Source organism: Onychomys torridus, chromosome 9 (genome assembly GCF_903995425.1).
Source record: "Onychomys torridus chromosome 9, mOncTor1.1, whole genome shotgun sequence".
Lineage (NCBI taxonomy): Eukaryota > Metazoa > Chordata > Mammalia > Rodentia > Cricetidae > Onychomys > Onychomys torridus.
In genome coordinates this window covers 47808575-47832772 of record NC_050451.1, presented here as the reverse complement: position 1 = coordinate 47832772, position 24198 = coordinate 47808575, and the positions used below count along the sequence as shown (strand labels likewise).

The following is a 24198-nucleotide window of genomic DNA, read 5'->3' as shown; positions in this document are numbered from 1 at the left end:
CTTGCTTGCAAACGAACATTTGAAATAAGGCTTTTCCTTTTGTTAATAGAGTGCATGGCCTGGAATACTAAAATTCCAGTCCATATCTACTAATGTACATGGCACTGAAGTTTAATGCAATTCTTTAGCTTGTCTGTCACTGTTTCCTCCTCCGAGGTTCAAGTGTATTGGCTTGACTCCCTTGCCTTCCCTCTCTTCTCTGCTCACGATTTCTTCTTTTACTCCACATGGCCCTTTCAGGACCATTTCCCTTTTCTACTGTACCACTTAGGACACTGTTTTCCTGTGGCCTGTGGCCTGCTACACTCTGTGTTTGGCATCCTGAAGCATCACAGTGTAACAATGCACACAGAAATCCCTGGGCTCTTCCATTAGTTCTGGTAAATGCCAATGATTAGCATGAATATTCTCATACCTAGTCCATGTTTTTAGTATTTCTTTTGGGTTTTTTGTTTGTTTGTGTGTTTGTTTTTCAGACAAGATTCTCATTATGTGATTAAGACCAACCTGGAATTTACTCTCTGGAACTCTAATCACCGTGTCACATTTTTCATGAAGTTGTGAACAGCTTCTAACTAGCTTTATATGCTAAGCTAATCCACCATTTATTTTTTAACTTGTTACGATTTTCATTTCTGATGCAATTGATTCTGGTTTAAATATGCCTGGTCACTTTCACAGTCTCTCACTTTATAAAAATAATTACATACTGGATATTTCTAATAGCTGAAATCTTAAAGATTGTAGTTTTTTGTTGTTTCTACTGAGTCCTGATCACAGTACCTTGATTTTCACCCTTACATTTTGTGATTTTCTTTAAAAAAAAAAACCAATAAGCATTTGTTAGAGCCTTAACTATAATTATCCCATTGTAGCAAATGTTCCTCCACAGAGAATCTAAGAGTATTACAGAACTATATCCACATTTGATGAAACTTCTCCATTTGTAGAGATTTATAACTGTGAAAATATTATAAATTGAAGCTTTAAAGTTCAAGCGAAAGCTCATAACCAGCGATTCTTAGCAGAGCTCTTCCCTACACTTAGATCTGAAGCCTCTGCAGAGAGCCTCTGACCATTCTTCCTACTTTCCTGTAGGACACAAGAAGTTGTTTTCTCTAGGACCCAGCCATCATGTACAGAAGATTTATGTCAACAGAAAGGTGTTGAAGGAAAACGCTGTTCTGGATATTACAGTAGAAGAGGGGTAATGGTCGTGAAAGGGCCACACGCAGTAAAAGAAATCGTGAGCAAAGAAAACAGGTTAGACAAGTGAGTCAAGGCAAAACTGGAGGAGGAGGAGGAGGAGGAGGAGGAGGAGGAGGAGGAGGAGGAGGAGGAGGAGGAGGAGGAGGAGACAACAACAAACAGGGCTAAGCTAACTATTATACTAACTGTAGCACCAATCCCTACCCAGCTACTCCAACAGGCAGCTGAACTTGAAAAGTGCCTTGTCACCAAGGAAGTCAGCAGGAACATGAAGGGCCGGCTTGAGGAGGGGAACTCAGATCTCTCTAATCTCCACTAGCACCTGAACCCAACTCCAGGCAAGAAAATTCATTTCAGCCCATCCCTTGTCTTCTACAAAAGGATGTGGAAAAGCCTTTGCTGGTGTGAGAATACTCTCTCTGTCGGCACTTTGAGGATGTCCTCAAAGTATTCAGTAACTTAACACCCATTTACCTAATACAATACACTTGTTTTGGTCCTATCTCCAAAGGTTTTTATTTTCTTACACATCCATCCATTTGTTTTAAAGGGCATTTTGCTTGTTTGGTAGAGGGGGGAGGTCCAATTCTTGTCTGCACACTACTGATAATGGAATTATTATTTCAAAACTGTTTTGTAAAATTCCAGGTTAAGTTAGTATATTTATTATTGCTAAACTTTTTTTTAATTAATTAATTTATTTTATTATTATTATGTGTTTTAATTTTATACATCAGCCATGGGTTCCCCTGTCCTCCCCCCTCCCGCCCCCACCCCCACCTTCTCCCCAGCCCCTTCCCTCCATTCCCATGTCCTCCAGGACCAAGACACCCCTGGGGATTCATTTAAACCTGGTGGATTCAGAACAGGCAGGTCCTGTCCCCTCCTTCCAGACTGAGCATGTGTCCCTGTGTAAGCCCAAGGTTCCAAACAGCCAGCTCATGCACTAAGGACAGGTCCTGGTCCCACAGACTGGGTGCCTCCCAAACAGATCAAGCTATTCAATTGTCTCACTTATCCAGAGGGCCTGATTTAGCTGGGGGCTCCTCAGCCATTGGTTCATGTGCTTCCATTCGATTGGCTATTTGTCTCTGTGCTTTTTGCAATCTTGGATTCAACAATTCATGCTCTTGCAGTCCCTCCTCTTTCTCGACAGTTGGACACCTGGCGCTCCACCTGGGTCCTGGCTGAGGATCTCTGCATCCACTTCCATCAGTTATTGGATGAGAGTTCCAAGATGACTGTTAGGGTGTTTAGTCATCTGATCACCAGACTAGGTCAGATCAGGCTTTCTCTCGACCATTGCCAGCAGTCTACAGAGGATGTATCATTGTGGATTTTATTATTGCTAAACTTTTAATGTTCAATATAGTTAGTAAATTGTCAAGAGAAATAATATTCCAGATCTCGGACTGTTATCAACTCACCTCAGAAAGCTTGCGTCTTCTGCAAACTTGTTCCAATGCTTGCAGCTTTCAGTCACTGGTCAGCACAGTTCTGACAACCACAAGAGGCTCAGAATTAATTCTGTAAACCATATAGAAAAGATTTCACAGCAAATCTAACGCTGTTTCCCATACTTTTCAATTATAGAGAGTTACAAATTACATTCTCCAGCATAATCAAATACAGGCAAAACTAAAAAATCCCTACCCAGCTAATCCAATAGACAGCTAAATTTAAAAAGTGCCTTATTGCTGGGCGGTGGTGGCACACGCCTTTAATCCCAGCACTTGGGAGGCAGAGGCAGGCAGATCTCTGTGAGTTCAAGGCCAGCCTGGTCTACAAAACGAGTTCCAGGACAGCCTCCAAAGCTACAGAGAAACCCTGTCTTGAGAAACCAAAAAAAAAAAAAAAAAAAAAAAAAAGCCTTATCATCAAGGAAGCCAGTGGATCAGTGGATGAAGGGCCGGCTTGGGGAGGGGAATTCAGATCTCTGTAATCTACACCATCACCTGAACAAAACATTAGGAAAGAAAACTCATTTCAGCTCATCCCTTGTCTTCTACAAAAGGACGTGGAAAGCCTTTGCTAGTGTAAGGATATTTTCCTCTCATCGGTCTGGCAAACGTTCGCTCTTTATTTCACAAAAAAACAAAAACACAACTTTCAAACATCATAAAGAACATCTGGGTTTTTGCTTTTGACAACATCATTAAAAACTGTACATGTGAGTCTGAATGTAGCCATTATGAGACCATTAGTTCTGTTCCTTGTGAGCTGCCTGTTTTTTCTTTATGGTTCTTAGTTGTTCTTTTGCAGAGCTGCCAGCTTAAGTTGTGCTGGGATCAAGAATAATGGGCCTCGGCGGTTCGTGTTCCTGGAGTTGTGTCCATGCCAATGGATACCCACACGCTCCAGAAGAGAATTTGACATCACTGCTGCTGTTGTTGCTGTTATAACAGTGAAGACCGCCACTACTACTGTTTCTGGGATTGTCATTTTATAACTGGTTACTACAGCTAGCACAGTGGAGACCCTGGCAGCAAAAGTAGCTACCACAGTTAATTAATCTTTCATTCTATTGGGCATGACAAATTTAAATCAATAGTTATATACATCTCAATTGGCTTTGAAAGTTATAAATCTACAAACTCAAGTTCCATTTGCTCTTGGGATACCCTCTTACAAGGACTCCAATCTGCAGTAAGGCTTGTTAAGGAAGGGAATGGCTCAGTTGCCTTTAGCCTACCGGCTATGGGTGGGTTAAGTCTTCTGTTGGTCTTTTCTGTGTCAAACACAGATTGCAAGCCCAGCACCACTTAGAGATCTTTGGCAACAGTTAACTCTGCAGCTCTCACACTATTGAGACTGTATGATAATGAGTATTCAAAGATGGGTAATACCTGGGGGGCGCTCACCAACCTAAGACAGAACGCCTGTGTAGCCTGGACAGGTGTCTCCATGACAGGTAAGGTGACCTGCTGATGCCATGCAACCTAAGTCAGAAGCTCATTTTTTAGTAAGGGGGGGGGGGGGGCTGTAGGTCCCTGGCCCCTGTTTTGGGTAACTGTTGCCTTGCTTGCAGACCTTGACCTCAATATCCTCCCTATGCTAATTTCCTGCGAGATTCCACCCTTCTGAATGCTTAAGAGAAGCTCCTTGTCAGTGTATCGAGCATATTGGGCGTTAACAACTGAGATGCAAGAAAAACATCAGAAGCGAACTTCTGCCCTCAGGGTTCTCCCATTGTGCTATAAGCCTGTATTTAAGACCTCCTCCCTCCTTCAATAAACAGCATTCGACATTCAAAAAAAAAAAGGAAAGAAAGAAATTGAAGACGTTGTTCTAAAAAAGGAAGTGGTGATGGTGTCATGGGCCTATGAGGATGCTGGACTAAAGTCTATCAAATTGTGCAAACAGGAAAATTGTATACTATGTGAATTATCTGTCAATAAAGTTCTTATATTTAAAAAAAACTGTATATGCTAGAGTTTGTTCTTTTCTTTTTTAATGTTAATATTTGTGTGTGGGTGGGAGAGGGATTGTGTCTCAGGTATGTATATGGAGGTCAGAGGACAACTATGAAGTTGGTTCTCTCTTTCCAAGTTTTTGTGGGTTCCAGTGATCAAGCTCAGCTTGTGAGCCTTGAATGGTAAGCACACTACATGATGAGCCTACATGACAATCAAGTTTTTTCTTTTTTTTCTTCTTCTCTTTTTCTTAGTAACAATAACTTTATTTTCTAACAGGTAATTTTCCCACTGCTTCAGTATTTTCCTCTCAGAAAACACAAGTTTTAGAACTGGATCACTTGGCCCTTTCTCTTCTTGTCTCCTCCCAGTTCAAAATGCTTGTATCTCTTAATGGCCAGCATCCTCTTGGATCTGCAGTTGGGCTCGACACACTCAAGCCTGAGCACAATCTTCTTTGTAGTTTTGGCCTTCTTTTGGAAAACTGGCTTTGTCTGCCCGCTGTAACCACTCTGCTTCTGATCGTAGCACCGCTTTCCTTGGGCATACAGGGAATCCTTGCCCTTCTTATACTGGGTCAATTTGTGAGGCTGATGCTTGCCACATTTCTTACAGAAAGTCCTCCGGGTTTTAGGTACGTTGACCTTCTTTGCAGTAGAGGTGTCTATGCGATGAAAATGGGAGACCCGGCATCCAAGATTGCCCAAGTTTTGTTCTTTTTGACCCTGCCATACTTTCAATTCAAACCTTTTTACTCAGCCATTTGGAAAAAGCTAATATTTATCTCTACATCAGTAACAGTTTGTGTATACATCCCTGTGCTGGCTAGTTTTATGTCAACTTGACACAAGTTAGAGTCACTGGAAAGGAGAGAGACTCAATTGAGAAAATGCCTCCGTAAGATCTGGCTGGAGGGCATTTTCTAAATAAGTAATTGATGGGGAAGGCCCAACCCACTGTGAGTGAAGGCATCTCTAGGTTGGTGGTCCTGGTTCTATAAGAAAGCAGGCTGACCAAGCCATGAGAGCAAGCCAGTAAGCAGTACCCCTCGATGGCCTGTGCATCAACTCCTGCCTCCAGGTTCCTGACCTGTCTGAGTTCCTGTCCTGATTTCCTTCAATGATGAACAATGATGTAGAAGTATAAGCCAAATAAACCCTTTCTTCCCCAAGTTGTTTTGGTCATGGTGTTTCATTACAGCAATAGTAATCCTAACTAAGACAAACCCCTCTCAGAAATCAGGAAAAACTTACACCTCTCTCCTTTAGTATACTGCTCTTGCATGAAGAACATATAAACCACCAATCTGGAGTCCACATCTTCATTTTCCAAGCAGCCACTACAGGTTTAAACTGAACCTCAGCTCCTGATGTTCGTTCTTCTTCAAGGTGGATGTTTCTCCTGCAGTAATGTATAATAATAATAATAATGATAATGATAATAATAATAATAATAAACAATTTAGGTTGGAAGTCATATGGACCTGGGTTTAAAGCTCAAGTCTCCTACTTAATACCTACATAAACTGAATCAAATTACTTGAAAAACTCTCTGAACCTATAAAAAAAATCATAGGTTGCAATGTATTCATCAAATGACACAACATAAATGAAAAAAATATGTGCCAACATAACATTAAACTGCAGGATAAGTTGTCATGTCCCTCCACCCCCAATTTTCTTCCCTACTCTTCTCCTGCCTCTTTCTCCCCCTTCCTGTCTCAACAGGTTCTTGCTCTATAACCCAGGATGACCACAAGGTCACCATTTGCCTACCACCACCTCACCAGTACTGGGATTACCAATGTGTGAGGGCATATCTGACTCAGAGGACTATTATGATTAGCGCTCTTCTATGTAATTTTGTATGTAATTTTTACTTAATTCAATCTGTCCAAAAGGCCTTTCCAGAGTAAATTTTCTTAAGTCACAGACTTGATAAACTTGCTCTGAATGATTATCAATATTCAGCAACACAAAATACACCTAGTAGTGTATATACCACTCTCCAAAAAGCAACACACCCAAACTCTACTGCCCAATAAACCACACACCACTCTATAGTCCAAATCTATGTCTAAAAACCACTAGAAAGTTCCTTTTAGGGCTGGAGAGATGGCTAGGTGATTAAGAGCACTGGGTGCTCTTCTAGAAGACTCAGGTTCAATTCTCAGTACCCACTTAGCAGCTCACAACTGTAACTTCAGTTCTAGGGGACCCTCACACAGACATATATGCAGGTAAAGCCCCCAATGTACTAAAAAGAAAAAGAAAAGAAAAGAAAAAGTGAAAGCTCCAGCTGGGTGGTGGTGGCGCATGCCTTTAATCCCAGCACTTGGGAGGCAGAGCCAGGTGGATCTCTGTGAGTTTGAGGCCAGCCTGGGCTACCAAGTGAGTTCCAGGAAAGGTGCAAAGCTATACAGAGAAACTCTGTCTCGAAAAACAAAACAAAACAAAACAAAAAGTAAAGTTCCTTTTAGTGTGTGGTGATATTCCCAAGGTGTAAAAAGGTAGTGTAAAAATTCTTTTAGTTCTTTTTCAGTTTTCTTTTATCATTTTATTTTTGTGGTTGAATATGTAAATATACACGATTCCGAGGTCAAAATATAAGCAATCTTAAGAGAAAGCTCTTTTATTGTTGGCATCTTCTCCTGCCTTTAGCGTATTCTATGTATTGTTCCTCTGGAGAAAGGATGATTTGGAAGGGCACCGCCTACCTAGAGACTTCCTATTATTTATTGTTTGGCTGCACTACACTACAGTATATCCACTCAATCTACTATTAATGGGTACTTGAAATGTTTCTAATTCTTTAAGTGTGATGGCTAATATTAAATGTCACAGGGCAGACCTATGAGGGAGTCTGCAGAAAGGACTAGGAAGAGGGGAGACAACTCTCCCTCAGAATGAGCACACCCTCCTACAACTGACCCAAATATAGGGGAGAGAAAGGAACAGGCAACGTGGCTGGGGCTCCTTTGCTTCTTGCTAGTGAGTATGGCTGCTGCTGCTGCTGCTGCTGCTGCTGCTGCTGCTGCTAGGGTCACCATATTTCAGAGCTCAGACTCGTGCTCCTTTGGCCTTCCAGAATTGAAATTCAGAGATCCTCCAAGAATCTTCCAGGCCTTGAGCACCAAATTAGGACAGAGGCACCTAGTTCTGTAGATCGAATACCTACTGGGTTCTTAGCCTCTCCAGCATACAGACAGCCAGTTTTGAACTACCCACCTGCTAACATGTCAGTTGCCTGAATGAATCTTTTAAAACGTATGTTCATTTTGCTGGTTCTGTATACCAGGGCACCCTGTCTAACACAAGCAGTGCTCAGGGACCAATAGTACAGACCTGTGAGAATACACTTCTTAGAGCTTTTAGATAAGATTACTGAAAGTTGAATGCCTATGCTAAAGGACACATGCATGTGATTTCCTGGATACTGCAGGATTCCTTCCGATACTTTGTGTTAACATACCCACATTTACCAGCAATGTACCCATGTGCCTATTTTCCTACCAGCTCAACAGTAGAACGTCTAGATTTTGCTGAGAATTGCTTGAGCGCAGCTTTAATTTTGTGTGCATATACATTTGTAGGCACCAAGTTCATTTTGTGGTGTCTGTTCTCATTCCATGCCTTAAGTTTTTGAGACAGGAATGCTCACTGATTCCAGGGTTTACCGACAGGCTAGGCTGGCTGGCTGGCTGGCTGGTTAGCTCCAGGGATCCTCCTATCTCTACCATGCCCCTTCTCCTTAGCTCCTCACTCCTCCCAGGGCTGGCATTGCAGAAACAAGCTGCTCTTTCTGGCTTTTATGTGGTTGCTGCTCCAAACCTAAGTCCTAACACCTGCATAGCAAGCATGTTACCAACGGAGCCATCTTCGCAGCCCTCAACAGTCCTGGTCTGAAGAGCACAGCTCTCTCTCACTGAACTTCTTTTTGTGTGACTGAAGCTGGGACCTCTTTTATCCTGCTTCATCTGATTTCTCTTCCTGGGAGGTCTCCTTTCAAATCTTTGATCCACGATTTGCATAGGTTTTCAGAAACTGCTTTTGATTAACATTAGCTTCAAACATTTCCCCCACTTCGGCATTTGTCTTTGCTTGTATCTTTCACCATGTAAACACTTTTCTTCAACACACTGGGATTTATCCTGATTTCCTCGACAGTGAGTCATGGTTATAAAAACCTTGGCTTATGCGTTCATATGTTAGCCAGGTTGTACCACAACTGTTTTGCTCAGGGTTGCTATCGAGATGTCTGTTGCTAGCCTCTTTTCTTCCTGGAAACTGAAGGGAAACTTTCTTCATTGTCCTGAAAGTTTCACTAAGCTCTAATTTGAAGCTGATCACTTTGGACCAACATTCCTAGTACACAGGCTCTCTCTTTTAAATGGGGGGAGGGGAGGCATTGACTACAGAGTTGGTCATGCTAGGCCACCGCTGTGCCACTGACTCCTCCAGTCTGAAGGTGGTTTTAGTATGAACACTTGAGTCTTCTCTATTTAAACAATGCTTCCATAGATAGAAGTTTACACATCAGCCCTACTATTGCTCTTCTTAGGAACTTCAATCTTTCATCTTAATAACTCCTAGATACTCCTGATGTGACTTCGGAGCAGAATACCTACCTAAATATAAGGCTGTGGGTTCAATCCTTAGCATAATACACATCTGTCTCCATCTCTTTGCTGTGTGTGCACACACATTTGTGTAACTTTTTATTCCCTTTTTTGTTGTTGTTGTTGTTTGTTTGTTTTTTGTTTTTGGCCGTTTTGATGACTTCTGTCAGTGACCCTTACTTAGTATGATCTTTACTCCCTTAGGTACCTCAGAGTTTAGCTTCATTTTAAAAGATATATTTTCTTAGTTCAGAAAATTCATCTTCACATCTTTTTTGTTTTTGCTCTTTTGGATGTACATGTCTACAAATGCTTTATATCCAGGAAAGAATACTGCACTGTAGTTTTCTTTAACTCGGTTGCTGAATGTTCTAAGCAGTTTTATTGGCAGCTGAAATGTTTGGACTTCCCATTCGCTTTCTACTAAAGTAACTTGACATGAATGTTGTCTGCCATCTTCTGTTCAGTTTTGAAATGATTTCTTTTTCCTAAACCAGATGACAGTACAGACAGACAGGAAGGAGGGGTGTGAATGGCATACTGATTTCTTAGTCCAGTGGTACTTCATTAATGGATTGTGTGTTTTCTCTTGGTCACTTTCATCAATGACCCCCTTTTGGGTGCCAGGCAGGCTCACCCATGGTCTACTCAGCTTCAACAGACCCTTGACTTCTTCCACCTCTTCTTGTAGACCACCATCTTACTACCTGGAGGCTCCATGCTCATTCCTTCAAGGTTCCCTCTTTCCCTAGAATCAGTACATTTTTGAGACTGCCTCTTGGGCACACATACTTCCAGGCCTTCTGTCCAACAGGTCTCACGTATTTCAGTATTTCCTATCCTGGGTCTTCTATCCTTCATGGCAATCATTTTTGCCCACAGAGTCAGCTTCCTGCCTTTTTATTTTTCCTACATCTTTGTAGTTTTCTGTATGATGGCTGTTTGTGTCCTTGAGTAAATAGATATTTTAAAAATTCTTCACTGTGAATTTAACTTATATAATCTCCTTCATCTAAATACTTTTCAGCCTACTCTCTGCCTTGTCTTACTCTGTTTAGGAGGTTGGGAGCACTGTTAGGAACTGAACTTGAGCTTTGTATCATGCTTGGGATGCTCTAACACTGAACCACATCTCAAGCCCCTCCCTTAATCTTTTACTAAGATTTGAAACATTTACATTTATTTAGTACACCCTGACCCTCCTAATTCTATTATTAACAACTATTTATATTATCATTACTGTCCTCTACTATTCATACTTATGCTGCACGCCCTTTATGTAACAACTTGAAATTCCTTTTTTGACCAACTTGATGCACATCTAACACTCACATCTGGGACATCAACTACATGGATTTCTCCCCAAATCAGGCAATTGTCCAAGACTCTGTTCATCACTGGGTGTCCTAGGCTTCCATTACAAGATTGCCCATTTAGCAGACTGCACAGGTTAAGGACTGTCACTTACTTTCAACACCAGTTACAGAATCTAGGTTGTTACTTATACTTCTGAGCAACCAGTTATGAATGAGAGGTTTGCAAAACACACTCACTAGGAGCCAGTAATTTGCTAGAACTTACCGAAATCAAGAAAGTGTCTTTGTATTGTAATGTGGCCCATGTAGGAAATAACATACGAAGGTTAAAAACAGTCCACTCCAAAAGTCCTGGCCTCAGGAAAAATAACCATAGCCCATAACCAAATCTACAGATCCCCCCCCCCCCCCCCCGCACCCTGGTTTTTTTCTCATCCTTTCTATAACTTATGGCACTGCTATGGGCAAGGCAGAGGCAAACTGAGAATGTCTATTTTGCCAAAACTACAAATGAATTCACATTCCCATAAACTTACATATATGATGTCTTTTTTCTTTTAATTTGGGGTTAGGGCAAGTCTTGAGACCCAGAGCCAAGTTTTATGGCAGAAAAGTCCAGTAACACTAGCATCAATATAGTCTAAAGTCTCTGACTCAGGACAGCCAAACAGAAAGGATCTATAGAACGAAGTGCAAGGATGGTGGGCAAAGGCTCCATGCCCTGCCTAGACTCATCCCCATCCCAGCATTTCCATTTACTATCCAGGAACACCATCACTTAGGGGTTTTATGGGGGCTCAGTTATGTTGGCATGAGTTGATTAAATAATTGCCACTAGGGACTAAATTCAAACATTCTTTCACTAGGGAGGGGAGTGACTCTTGGAAGTTCCAATTAGTGTGTGCTTGTGCTAGCACACTACAGTGCACACAGAAGGTTAAAGGGCAGCCTCGAATGCTCTTCCTCAGGTACCATGCATCTTGATTTTGAGACAGGGTCTCTCAATGGCTGGAGCTCAACAAGTAGGTTAGGCTGATGGCAAGGGGGCTCCTGGAATCCACAATGTCTGCCTCCATAGCAGTGGGATTACAAGTTTGAGTCACTAAATCTCGATTGCATCTTGTAACTGAATAAATAGTGAAGTTAATTCTGACTCATCAGGGATTCTACATTCTCAATATGTAATGCCACTCTTTCAGCATACTGAGAGTCAGTAACTATGTTGAGAGGTTTTGAAAAATCTATTAATACCAACAGAATAGCATACAATTCTGATGTATGAACTGAATTATAAAGACTTTGAACCACTTCGCTTAATTTTTCTATTTTGTAACCTGCCTTTCCTTGTTTGTTTGCATCTGTATGAAAATGTATGAACTCCAGATATGGGTTTTTCCCGTACAATTCGAGGCAAAATCCAATCAGCTCTCTTTATAAGATCAATTCTATCACTTTGGGGATATTTGCTGTTAATTTCTCCAAAAAAAAAATTACTGCAAGCTCTTTGCCAAGGTTCACTTTCTGTCCATAATTTTTCAATGTCCTCCTTAGTTAAAGGTATGACAATTTCTGCTGGGTCTATTCCTGCTAATTGATGAAGTCTCAATTTTCCTTTCAAAATCAAGTCCACATAAGTTTTTTTCCCACATAAGTTTTTAATTTTTTATTTGATTTATTTGGTAAAAATATCCATTTCAATATAATATCTTCCTTCTGCATTAAAATTCCCATAGGAGAATGCCTAGAGGGTAAAATAATTAAAATGCAATCCAGCTTTGGATTGATAAAATCCACGAGTCCTTCATGCACTTTATTTTCTACCAAGGCCAATTCTTTATCAGCTTCAGATGATAATTCTCTTGGACTATTTAAGTCCTTGTCACCCTCTAAGGTTTTGAACAAATTATTCAGTTCATCATTTTTTACCACAGCAATAGTTCGTAGATAAGAAATGTCTCCAAATAATCTTTGAAAGTCATTCCATCCCTCAAGACTCAGGGAACACTACAGAAAAAGACTCAAAAAGATTTTAACAGCCAGAGATCTGGGGGGCCTGCTGTGAAATGGTATCTTCTGAACATGACAAAGCCACTGAACTCATGACCTCATAGTAGCTGTGATTGTGGGGACAAGATATGCATAAGTTCAAGCCAATCAATACTCCAGCATGGAAAGGGGAGGAATGCATGAGGCTCCACCCCTAGCCAAGGTGCTATGGACAGCAGATAGCTTCTGGAAGAGAAAGAGTAAATCTTCTTCAGTGACATGGCCCAGGGCAAGTTGTCTATATGGCAGTGGATGGTAACATATCCCCCATACACCCATGGGCAGTACTAAAAGGACTGAGTGGGGAAAAGGGAATGGAGGGGTATGAGTTGGAGGAGGTAGTGAGAATGGATATGATCTAACTCCATTACGTTGTATTTGTGTATGAAATTACCAAAGAACAAAACAATTTAAATTCACTCATGACTTTCTGTGACTATAAACCATGCAATTTCTTCAACAAAAGAACCTATCAATCAGAATAACTTGAATCTATGTTCCTAAGACATGGCTACTCATATGCAGATTAGGCACAGTACTTTTATTCCTCTAAAACAGACTTCCTGACAGTGGGTTATATTTCTTCTACATTATCAGACTACAAAACTCTAAAAACATTATTTCCATCTTTAATACTGGAGCTATCACAAAATATATTTAATGCTTACAACTTGATTTTATGTTGAACATTTTCCAAATCATTTACTGTTTGAAATTTGTTCTCTAGTATATCCCTTCAGGAAGCATTGAAACAATAATTCTGAAACTATTTTGTAATTGAACTTTTTGGGAGACCACATTGGCCAGGAACTTACTATTTAACATAGAACGACCTTGAACTCTGACCCCCCCCCCCCAAGCTCCTTAGTGCTAAGACTATAGGTATACCACCATATCCAGCAATGTCCTAAAATTCTTAAAGGTCAGTCTGGTGATATGAATTACTGTATTTCTTTTAATAGTTTTTAAAAACTGTTGCTTTATTATCTAGAATAAAATGTTGCTGCCCAAAGCACCAAATCCATATGATATTTCTTTTCCAATTTACTTGTTTTTTTTTTTCCCCAGGACTGAAAAAGGTTCACTTTTAAAATCCAACCATTTTACAAGACTACATCTCAGTGTTAAGTGTTCTGGGCTGAGTTCCAGAATTTGGGGTGCCTTTATCCTTCTTTAGTGTTAAGAGTTCAGGAGCTCTGACTATGACAAAATGAACCCCAAGTTTACCATTTAAGCCACTTTTCAGCTTTCAATCTACCAACATTAAATATACAGTGTTATACAACCACCACTGAATTTCGGTTTACATGAAGGAAACTCCTTAATTGGCTGGCTGCCTGTCCTGTTTTGTTTTGTTTTTTTAAGTGTAGTCCCTGACTTGCTTGGAACTCTCAGAGAGATCCACCTGCCTCTGCCTCCCAAGCTCTGGGATTAAAGGTGTGTACTACCATGCCAGCTTTTGTTTTTAGCTTTAAAAAAGATATTGAGTTCCTATTTCTCCTTTTTCTCTTATTGTACCATCTGTGGTACACATTTACCATTTTCTAATTTGTCACTAAAAAGGCCTCCTTTTCTCAAACATTGCCTGAGTTCTATCAGCCCTCACTTGTTATCCTTGTATGATGTAGCTATACTACTTCTGAGGTTGCTTTCTTTCTGATTTATGTGTTTCTTTAAAAGATTTCATCTTACACTAGACATAGTAGCTCACACCTGTAATCCTAGCTTTATGGAGATAGAGGCAGGAGGACCAAGTCCAGCCAGCCTCAGCTAAAAAACACACAAATCAAAGAACAACAAAAGGATTTCACCTTCACTAAAATTTCTCTAAGTTGAAATACTTAGATTACCAATTTTATCTGCTTTGTGGCCACATTTCTATGGTATCTTTTCATAATATATGATCTAATGTATGAATTTTTATTTTTCTTGTGATAATCTGTTATATATTTACATATTCTCCTGGATTGAAACAGGGCTTCTGTGTTAGTTTTATGCATGAGTTGGAGCTTTTGCAACTGTATTGACCAACTGACCCCTGAGTTGTTTCCAGTTTTGGTGGTGGTGACAAACAAAACTGATGTAAGTATTTACAGAGAAACAAATACAGGTTTTCATTTCTTGAGAGAAGAACATCATCATCCTATGAGAAATGCAGATTAAGCCTGCTGTAAGATATCACTCTCTCTCTCCTGTAACAGCAGAAATAAAAAACAAACAATGACAGTGCCAAATGCTGGCTGCAGCTTTCTATGCACAGATGCATTTCACCCAGGACCTGATGGCTATGGTCATGTGCAGATGCATTTCACCCAGGACCTGATGGCTGTGGTCATGTGCAGATGCATTTCACCCAGGACCTGATGGCTGTGGTCATGTGCAGATGCATTTCACCCAGGACCTGATGGCTGTGGTCATGTGCAGATGCATTTCACCCAGGACCTGATGGCTGTGGTCACGTGCAGATGCATTTCACCCAGGACCTGATGGCTGTAGTAGTGTGCAGATGCATTTCACCCAGGACCTGATGGCTGTGGTCATGTGCAGATGCATTTCACCCAGGACCTGATGGCTGTGGTCATGTGCAGATGCATTTCACCCAGGACCTGATGGCTGTAGTAGTGTGCAGACACACCTCACTCAGGAGCCAAAGGCCGTACTGTTTGCACTATATATTAGCAACAGTAGTTTTGTCCTTGCTGTGCATTTTTTTTTTTCATTCTCACAGGTTGTTTCTCCAATTATCCACACTTTTTTTTTTTCATTAGACATAAAAGTTATCCCTAAAAACCCTTTCAAAAGGTTGAAACTCAACCCACCACGATGGTCACACCACAATGTACAGGCCATTCTGGTAGTTCCAATTTTTCACAAGGATAAAGTTATAGGAGAGCATAACTCTGATTTAATTTCCTTAGGACTCTCCTAGAAAAGGTCAAGATAGACTTCTTTGCTGATGCATCTTGGCAAGGTGCTTCTTGAAAAATGATGCAAACCTACCTGACTCAGTTACTAAGGACTTTTATCTTCTTATATCCCAGAGGTATTTATCTTGGAAATTTAAAAAAATAATTTCACTGATTCCTATGTCCTTTATTTTTACAAGTTCTTGATGCGTTCTTTCAAAAAAGCTGCTTTCCCTTGTTCTTTTGTGTACTTTTCTATCTGATATTTATTGCCATGTTATTTACTTGTGTACTTTTCTATCTGATATTTATTGCCATGTTATTTACTTGCTAGATAGACACAGACTATGAAAACACAGACTTTCAGAACCAGTGTGTCCAACCTTTCGACACTGCAATACAATGCTGTCGATTACAAACTCCATTGAGCTGCTGTAAGATACTGGGTAATCAAGTTACAAACAATAGCTATTCTGGGCCTCAGTTTGGACACCTAACTGTACGGCCTTAAAAAGTCTTTATCCTACCTCTCCACCAAAGTTCTCATTTGAGATACACTTTCAATGAGCAAACATCTATCACACATAGCATTCATCATTACTCTCAGCAAGAAGTATTTCCTTTCAAGGACTCCCTGCTTGTTTAATTAACTGAATGAGCCTGTCTACACTTCAAGAGGCTGAGCCTGGCACTATAACACAAGGATATATAAGCTCTCCTCTTCTCTTGTTTTAGTTGACTTTTAAACAAAGCAAAAACCCCACTAATTCTGGTCAGATTTGTTGGTCTAGGTCCTAATCCCTGCATGTGTCAGGTAGAGACACTCTCAAGTCCCAACCTGGTCTGGACTATAGTTAAGACCCAGTCTCAAAAACAAAACAAGCAAACAATCACCCAGAGTGATACACATGAATAATGCCAGCACTCAGGAGGCTGCCAACCCAGGTGACATAGCAAGATTTCGTTTGATCAGTCTTCCACTAGCTCAACTACCTAATAGGCTCAAACTGTTATGTCCTGCTATTTTCTATCCTTGTTTTAAGTCTTCTATGTCCCAGGTTGGTCTGGACCTCATGATCCTCATGCCTCAGCCCAGGATTACAGGCATGAGCAAACATGCCTGGCTTGCTGCTAGTAGTTTAGTGATTAACTTTAAGATTAGCTATTCCTGGGCAAAGGAACAAAGTATCTGCAGACATCTTTTTTTTCCCCCCTGAGACAGGGTTTCTCTGTGTAGCTTTGCGCCTTTCCTGGAACTCACTTGGTAGCCCAGGCTGGCCTCAAACTCACAAAGATCCACCTAGCTCTACCTCCTGAGTGCTGGGATTACAGGCATGAGCCACCACCGCCTGGCTAGACATCTTTTTGAGAAGTCTAAATGGTATTTGATGTTGTTCTTTTTACAATTAAGGTCCTTAAAACAAATAACAACAAAAAACCCCACATTTACTGTATGTATGTCATGCATGTGGAGATCAGAAGGCAACTTGTGGGAACTGGTTCTCTCCTTCCACCATGTGGGTCCTGGAACTGAACTCAGGTTCTCAGGCTTGGTAGCAGGCACCTTAATCCACTGAGCTATCACTTAGGTCCCAAGGCCAGCATCTTAAAACTTACTTTTTTCTAGATTTATAGAACTTAGGTTAGCTATCTTTGGATGGTATCAAAGTATAGATCAAGGATTTATAATCTTATTCTCTAACTGAAAATAAATCATCTTCAATCAGAAATCTTGTGTTTTTACCAAAAAAACTACAAGGACTGGACTAGGAGACAAAAGTTGATTGGTGCCTCAAGGCTAATGCAGTAGATGAGAAAACAAAACACAGGCTCTGGGTAATGGAGACCCCACTCATCATGAAGACTTACTGCCCCTTGCTTCTCCCTTACCTCTTTAGAAAAGCTCTTTGCACCCAAATTCTTCTCTAAATGGTCTTTGCTGGTGGCAGCTTCCCATCTTCTTTGGTTTCTGTCTTTCCAAATCTTTTTTGACCTGAGTCACTGGAGAGCAGTGGGGGGGCAGCCAGACCTGGATCAAGGAACAGCACCAATTACTTCCAGAGAAATGCACCTGTTAGTATTGGGAACCATGGCTGCAAACACAAGTGAGAAGTGCAAAGCAAGTTCTATGTCCACAAGTAAATAAAGGCATGTACATGACATTTGAGGGGCACAGTCTACCCACATGAAAGGCACCAAAAGTGATAAAATTATTATATGAATTTGTATGACTATGTAAAACTAACTTGAAATACATGAAAGCACAAAATTCAGTTATTACCACTTGCAAATATTTGTCCTCAACAAAATAGATTTCATCAGTCCATTCAGGAAGGTGTCATATATAAAAACGGCACAAAGCAGTCACATTGGTTCATAAGGTGGAGCCGCACAATGAGAGTGGGAGAAGGGGAGAGTATGGGTCCCTGACAGCTGTGTGCAACATGAGCACCTGATAGCTAGCTAATATTTTACATAGGAAAGAGAAAGTTTATTCTCAAAGACCACATTTACTTTTAGTATCTCTATCATGGTAGCCAAAGTGTAGTTTAATTAAAATAAATTCCAAGCTAAGGAATATAGGATTTATCATGAATACAGTGGCATATAGACTGTTTTGCTTTACTAAGACAGAATCTCACTACAGACTAGACAAGCCTCAACACTGGGATCTTCCTGTCTCAATCTCCCTGGGAATAAAGGCCTGCACTGCCACAACCAAGATAAAATGCTAAATTTAGAAAGGAGAAAGCAGAAAGACAAAAGGAAAGCCATTACAGGGATTGCAGCTATAGACAGGTTAAGTGAGACAAAAGGAAGAATTTAATTTTAAATCTGAGCCACACGGAAGATGCCCATATCAATGATCAAGATAATATAGGAAATATGAGGGAAGAAGTATGTACATAGTAAGAACGGTCAAGACTATCAGAAATGTATTTTCGATGCTCAAGCAAAAATTTAACATATAGGTCTCACTTGCACTAAAATGTTAGTTTAAGCAACAGGAACAAATGAGATTATGAGGGCAGAAGTTAAAGGTTGACCAGGAAAGGATTCCTTTATGCTTTAAAAAAAAAAAAAAATAAAGCAACAAGGACGACAAAGACTGCCCAAGAAGCTGTCCATTTATCCCCAGTATCTAGAAGGATAAAAGCCACACAGAGCTGGGATGCAGAAGAGAGAGCAAGTGCTCGCCTAGCCTGGAGCTCATGCACTAGGCCCTGAGGGTGATCTAGTACTGTGAGAGGAGGAGGGACAATAGGTGAAATATATAATACTTCTCAAACTTTTTTTTTTAAAGCTAAACAAGCTCAAGTGTAAATATCCTATGTTTTAGCATACTGGTTTACAGGCATCCTTGTGACTCTTATTATTTATTTGGGTGCTGAATATAGAACCCAGGATCTTGTTTATGCTAAGTACATGCTCTATCAATGAGCCATACTCTCAACCCTTTAAAATTAATCAAGTGCTAGAAATAACTTAATATGAATTGATGATATAAACTACCATTTTTGGGAACAATTGAATTTCCAGGAATATCTGTATACACTATTTTAATTTAGAACATTTAGCCATGAACTTTCTGGTTTCAATCAACAGAGTCCATTATGGGGATAAATAATGCAACTAAAAATAAAGATTTGGAACTCTAAAGGTCAAAATGGCCACTTTATGGCAGTCACCTAATCAATGAAACCTTTACATTTTAAAGAGCTCTCTCATAGCTCAGTTTTCACATGTTCTAGCCTTTGTCCTAAAACTTCCTGCAAATTAAGATGGCCACTGGCACAGCAAGGAGGAATTTAGACTTTTCTCCCACCACTACCCACAGCCAACCTATACACACATTTGTCCTTTACCAAGCTGTTTCCTAACTTTTTTAAAAACAGGAAAAAGTAAGGCAGTGGATTTATGGGGCAGTAACATTAATACTTAGTTTGATTATCAACTCATACTTTTTTTTCAAGAAAATATATCCCTTTTTAAAAAAATAATTTAGTATGGATTGTGGCTTTAAAAAGTAAATTAAGAAATGTGGGGTTTTGTTGATGTTCCTGCTTTATTTCTGTCACAAAACACCCTCCTGCACTGTTGGCCCCGGTGAAGGACCAGTTAACCTTGAATAACTGTAAAGTGAAGGCACTCAGGGAAGTCTCAGCTTCTCCTGTGTATCAAAACTGCTACAGTTAATCACAAAATATTTGTCTCTAACTGGCTAGATTTTCAGATCTGGCAGCTTCTATCAAATGAAAGACAATGAATGCTTTTTGCTTCACAAGGGGAGGGAGGTGGGAGTCTTAATTTTTTTCAAGAACAGAACGGGAAGAGCAAAGTGCAGTGTCTTGTTCTTCCCAGCGCCATGGCAAACTCCAATTCTCCTTAAAAATGTCTTGCTCAATGATGACATCACCAGGCATAGTAATGACAGATGCAGAAATTCACAAATCTGTCATGGACTTTTTTTTTTATTTTGGTTGTGGCTAAGTTGTTAGGATTCTGTTGCGCTCCAGATGCATGACTGCATATGTGCAGTTCAGGAGCTAGACATGGGGTCCTGCATCTTATGTCATCAGTGTATGCTGCTGATCACATACTTGCGGCCTAGTCACACAATCAGCACATGCATGCTGTGGCTCTGTAGGCCCACCTGCGCCTTAAAGAACCTACCCTCTCTCTGCTCTGTTCCCTCTTACCCCCACCATCTTTCCCTCTCTCTGCACATGTGCTTTTCCAAGGCCTGGTTCTTTTGTCTCCCCCTCCTTCCTCCTAATAAAGCTCTGCTACTAGGTAGTCAGGACGTGCCTCATGACCTTTTCTTATGGTAACCAGCACCACCTATCATTTATTTCATTGGTACCATGACTCGGATAGGCTATTCTGGCGCTTTGCATCCAGGGCTCAGCATCTGGAAACCTATACTATGGTTCATTGGACCTGCAACTGCCCACTCCGTTTTTTTCATTTGCCCAGCCGCCGGTCCACTCTATACACCACACATGCTGCCAAGATTGCAAGACCCCCTCCATTTCCTGTGACTGTAGCCTGAGCTATACTCCTCTCACTGGACACCCCCCCCCCCCCCCCCGTGGGGGCATCCTCACTGCATACCACGACACATTCTATCTTAACAAAGTATTGGATGCTGTCTGGGTTCCTGGAGCATACGCCCCAGTTCTTGCCCTTCTCATGACGATGATTGGGTAATTTGTGCTGTTATGCCGGTCCACAGACTGCCTATTCTCAAGGACGCTTGAAATAGGAGCCTGGGGATTCTGTTTGTTATTTTATTTTTCCTCTCTCGGCTGCAGCCGTGGACATGGGGTCTTCCTTCTCATGGTTCCACTCCTCCTCTGACAAATACCTTAAATATCCCAGATACCAGTAAATTTGGCTGCATAACGGCTGCTTCAACCCTGATATTCCATGGGAATTGTCTAACTTCTGCCAGCGAACGGACAAATGAAAAGAGTTACTTTATTCCCCTGCTTTTACCTAAGCTCTAAACCTTCCCTTTCTCTCTCCCGACCACATGCATTCCTATACCTAAGGAGTCTGACTCCAAAGAATCTTATCTTTTCTGTTCCCTGCTCTGTGCTCTGTGCTCCTGCCTAACTCCGGCTCTCACCTTAACTCCTTCCACTCATTCTCAAGCTGCCCTGAGAAGCAGCACAGAGAGGTCTGAAAGCAGGCTAAGATGCATGCAAATACATTTATCACCAGGACCCACATGGGAGTCCTGGTGGTAAACTTACAATAATAATTACAATAATAATCACAGTAAGGATGGCTCTTTAGCCAGAGATCAGTTTACAGCCTGTCTCCTGGCAAGTCTTCCTAAAGCTGTCCTCAAGCCAGCAAACTATCAAAACAAAACAAAACAAAAATTCAAGACACAGAATAAAATCCATCTCTTGTCTCCCAGAGCTCCCTGACATTGGGGCTAAAACTTAAGCATCTGGAGAGCAAGGCTCCTGACCCCACAGGTGGAAGTTTCAGCTGTGGCATTTAAGGTGGACCAGGGAAGAGATAAGAAAGCCATGAACAGAATTGCCAAATGCTGGCCCATGTTGTCCCACTGCTTCCGAAAGCTGCTGGGTCCTTGTTTTTTTTTGGGGGGGGGGAGGCAGGCGGGCTAGTGTGTGCCCTGTCAGGCCATCAATTGAGCCTTGTTCAAAGTGCCACCTAGAGAGATAACTGGTCAGCTGACTGTTCCTGGGCACTGAGTGGCATGGGGACAAACTAAGACCTCCAGCAGACCTCTAGGCTCGGCCACGGCTCGCAGTCCCACGGAACCCAGAACGCAGCATGGAAGCATTCTATTTCTTTTCTTCTGGACACTGGAGCCACTCACTCAGTCCTGGGGAGTTTTGGGGTTCCATCTCTCATTTCCCTATTGTTGAGGTAGGGAGGACAGCCTTACCCACCTCACCAGACTTAATTGTACTTTCAGGGTTACTTAATGGAAAATGGTTTTCCAGCTAAGGCAGGAGCTTCCATGTCATTGCTCCCTCCGTGTGCCTCACTCCAGACCTGTCAGCAGTGCTTCTCCTCCTCATGCACAGGGACGCAGACAGGGCCCTGCTCTCTCTCAAGTTCCAGAGGACACTAGGATCCACTGCCTTGTCCCCGACTCCAGAAGAATGAGGTCTCACCCTACAAGCTTTTCTCTTCCCGGTTCCCTCTTCTAATTAACTACTCAGCTAATTGTTACAGGATCACCATAGAGCCGGAATCCAAGGACCATCAGATATATCCAGGTGGTAAGAAACTGTAACACTTAAAAGGTGCCGGGTGGTGGTGGTGCACACCTTTAATCCCAGCACTCGGGAGGCAGAGGCAGGTGGATCTCTGTGAGTTCGAGGCCAGCCTGGTCTACAGAGTGAGCTACAGGAAAGGCACAAAGCTACACAGAGAAACCCTGTCTCAGAAAACAAACAAACAAAACAAACAAACAAAAACAGTTAAAAGGTATTTATTTACACCCCCAGACCTAAAAGTGTCTGGGCTCTGCAAAATCAGAGTTAATATAGCCATCTATTACTGTTAAATGCTCTCAGCAATTGATCACCTGTGTCCCCTGGATGCTAAACTAGTAAAGGAAACAGGTGCCTTAAATAATCTGTCTCTGATAAAGCTTACCTCAGGTTAAAAAATTAAAAACATGTTCTAATCTTTCTCTGTCTCTCTCATTAATACTAACCAATACAAGCATGGTACCAAACACTACAATGGTCACCAGCACAAGACTTTACATGGCTGCTTCTTAATATGTTTAAAATTTTTCCTAAGCTCTAGAAACAAGCTTACGCCCATCTGACAGGTCGGATATACTTCAGATAAGTGCCAAACCCAAACTTTCCTGGTCTGGGAACAAGCCCCCACCAAGAGAAATAATAATTCTTTCTCCTAAGCTTTTCTCTGTCTCACTAGCATCCTGTCAGACACAAAAGCAGCCAGAGTGCCAAGCCAAGAAAGAGGAACAGCTCCGAGGCAGCAGACTACAGCCCACCATCCCAAGAAGCCTGTCTACCTCAGAAACCCCCTTCCCTAGCCCCCCAAGAGCCAACCGATGCCCACCAAGTCAGTTGGAAGCAGTTTTCTCCAGAGAAATGATGCCCCTATTCCTGTTCACTTGCTTTTTTTTAATAAGCCAAAAGCTTGAAACGTTAGGATTCTGCCAAGCTCCAGGGGCATGACTGCACATGCGCAGTTCTGGAGCATGACAAGGGTTTTTGCATCTTATATCATCAGTGTGTGCTAGTGAGCGCATGCGTGGTGTAGCTCTGTAGGCCCACCTGTGCCTTACAAAAGCTGGAACTCAGACCCCACTCTCGGTTCTGTTCCCTCTACTCCCCACCTTCTTTCCCTCTCTGCACATGCTCCTTTCCAGGGCCTGGTTCTTTTGTTCCCCCTCCCCCTTCCTCCTAATAAAGCTCTGCTACTAGGCAGTCATGGCCCTGCCTCCCGACCTTTTCTCGAGGCAACCAGCACCGGCACCAGCGCTGCTTATCATTCATTTCAAGTGCATGACATATTCAGTATGTGTAAATTCAACGTGGAAATACACAAGTTCCTTTCTGAATGCAAATTTTAATTGTATTGAAGTTTATTGAGTTGTACCGACTTGAGGTTTGGTTAGTTTTGGTTGTGATATTTTCATGTTTTTTTAATGATAAAGTTTTTTTTAAAAACTATGTAAAGAGAAATTTATAATAAATCTTCAGCACATTTGAAACAGGGATGGGTTCTGTGGTGAGGTGCTCCTGTACACCCAAGTTCTGGGCAGAAGGATCATTTCAGTGTCAGCCTGAGCCACATACCTCGTTTGCATCGAATCTGGAGTATCTAAGATCCTGTCTCACAATAACAAAAAGTCAGTGCAATTCTCCCCTCACTTCCCGTTTCTGCAGATCCACACTTTTTTTTTTTTTTTAAAAAGCCACTGAAGGAATGCTAGCTAGCGACACACTTATGAAAAAAAACTTCTCTCACACAACATGGTGTACACTCACACCAATGGGTGTGACCATAGCCTAAAGGGCTACTCTCAAGAACTCTCGAGTCCGCAGTCGGTCCTTGGCCCTTGGGGAGGAAAAGAAGAAGAAGAAAAAAAGGGTGTTTTCTCTATCGATCCGGAGGTCAGTGGAGACCTCTCCCGCACCCTTCCATGACCGGCTTTTCCG

The 24198-nt window shown here is 41.5% G+C and overlaps 2 protein-coding genes across 5 annotated transcripts in view; both read right to left on the bottom strand.

The window, feature by feature from the left end:
• The window catches only part of Cab39l (calcium binding protein 39 like), a 124087-nt gene that overhangs the window by 99468 nt on the left and 421 nt on the right, over positions 1 to 24198 (bottom strand). For 3 of the 4 annotated variants that reach the window (XM_036199791.1, XM_036199789.1, XM_036199787.1), the window contains exons 2-4: positions 17399 to 17537; positions 5876 to 6023; positions 2637 to 2736 (exon numbers count right to left, since the gene is read on the bottom strand). The gene's annotated coding sequence lies outside the window, so the exon portion shown is untranslated. The remainder of the gene's footprint in view (positions 1 to 2636; positions 2737 to 5875; positions 6024 to 17398; positions 17538 to 24198) is intronic. The other variant, XM_036199788.1, reaches the window with a different exon arrangement.
• LOC118590744 (60S ribosomal protein L36a-like) lies at positions 4898 to 8498 on the bottom strand. The gene is made up of 3 exons (XM_036198511.1): positions 8487 to 8498; positions 7553 to 7658; positions 4898 to 5355 (listed from the first exon to the last, which is right to left on the bottom strand). Exons 1-3 carry the CDS (start codon positions 8496 to 8498, stop codon positions 4949 to 4951), a joined length of 525 nt encoding a protein of 174 aa, XP_036054404.1. The 3' UTR covers positions 4898 to 4948.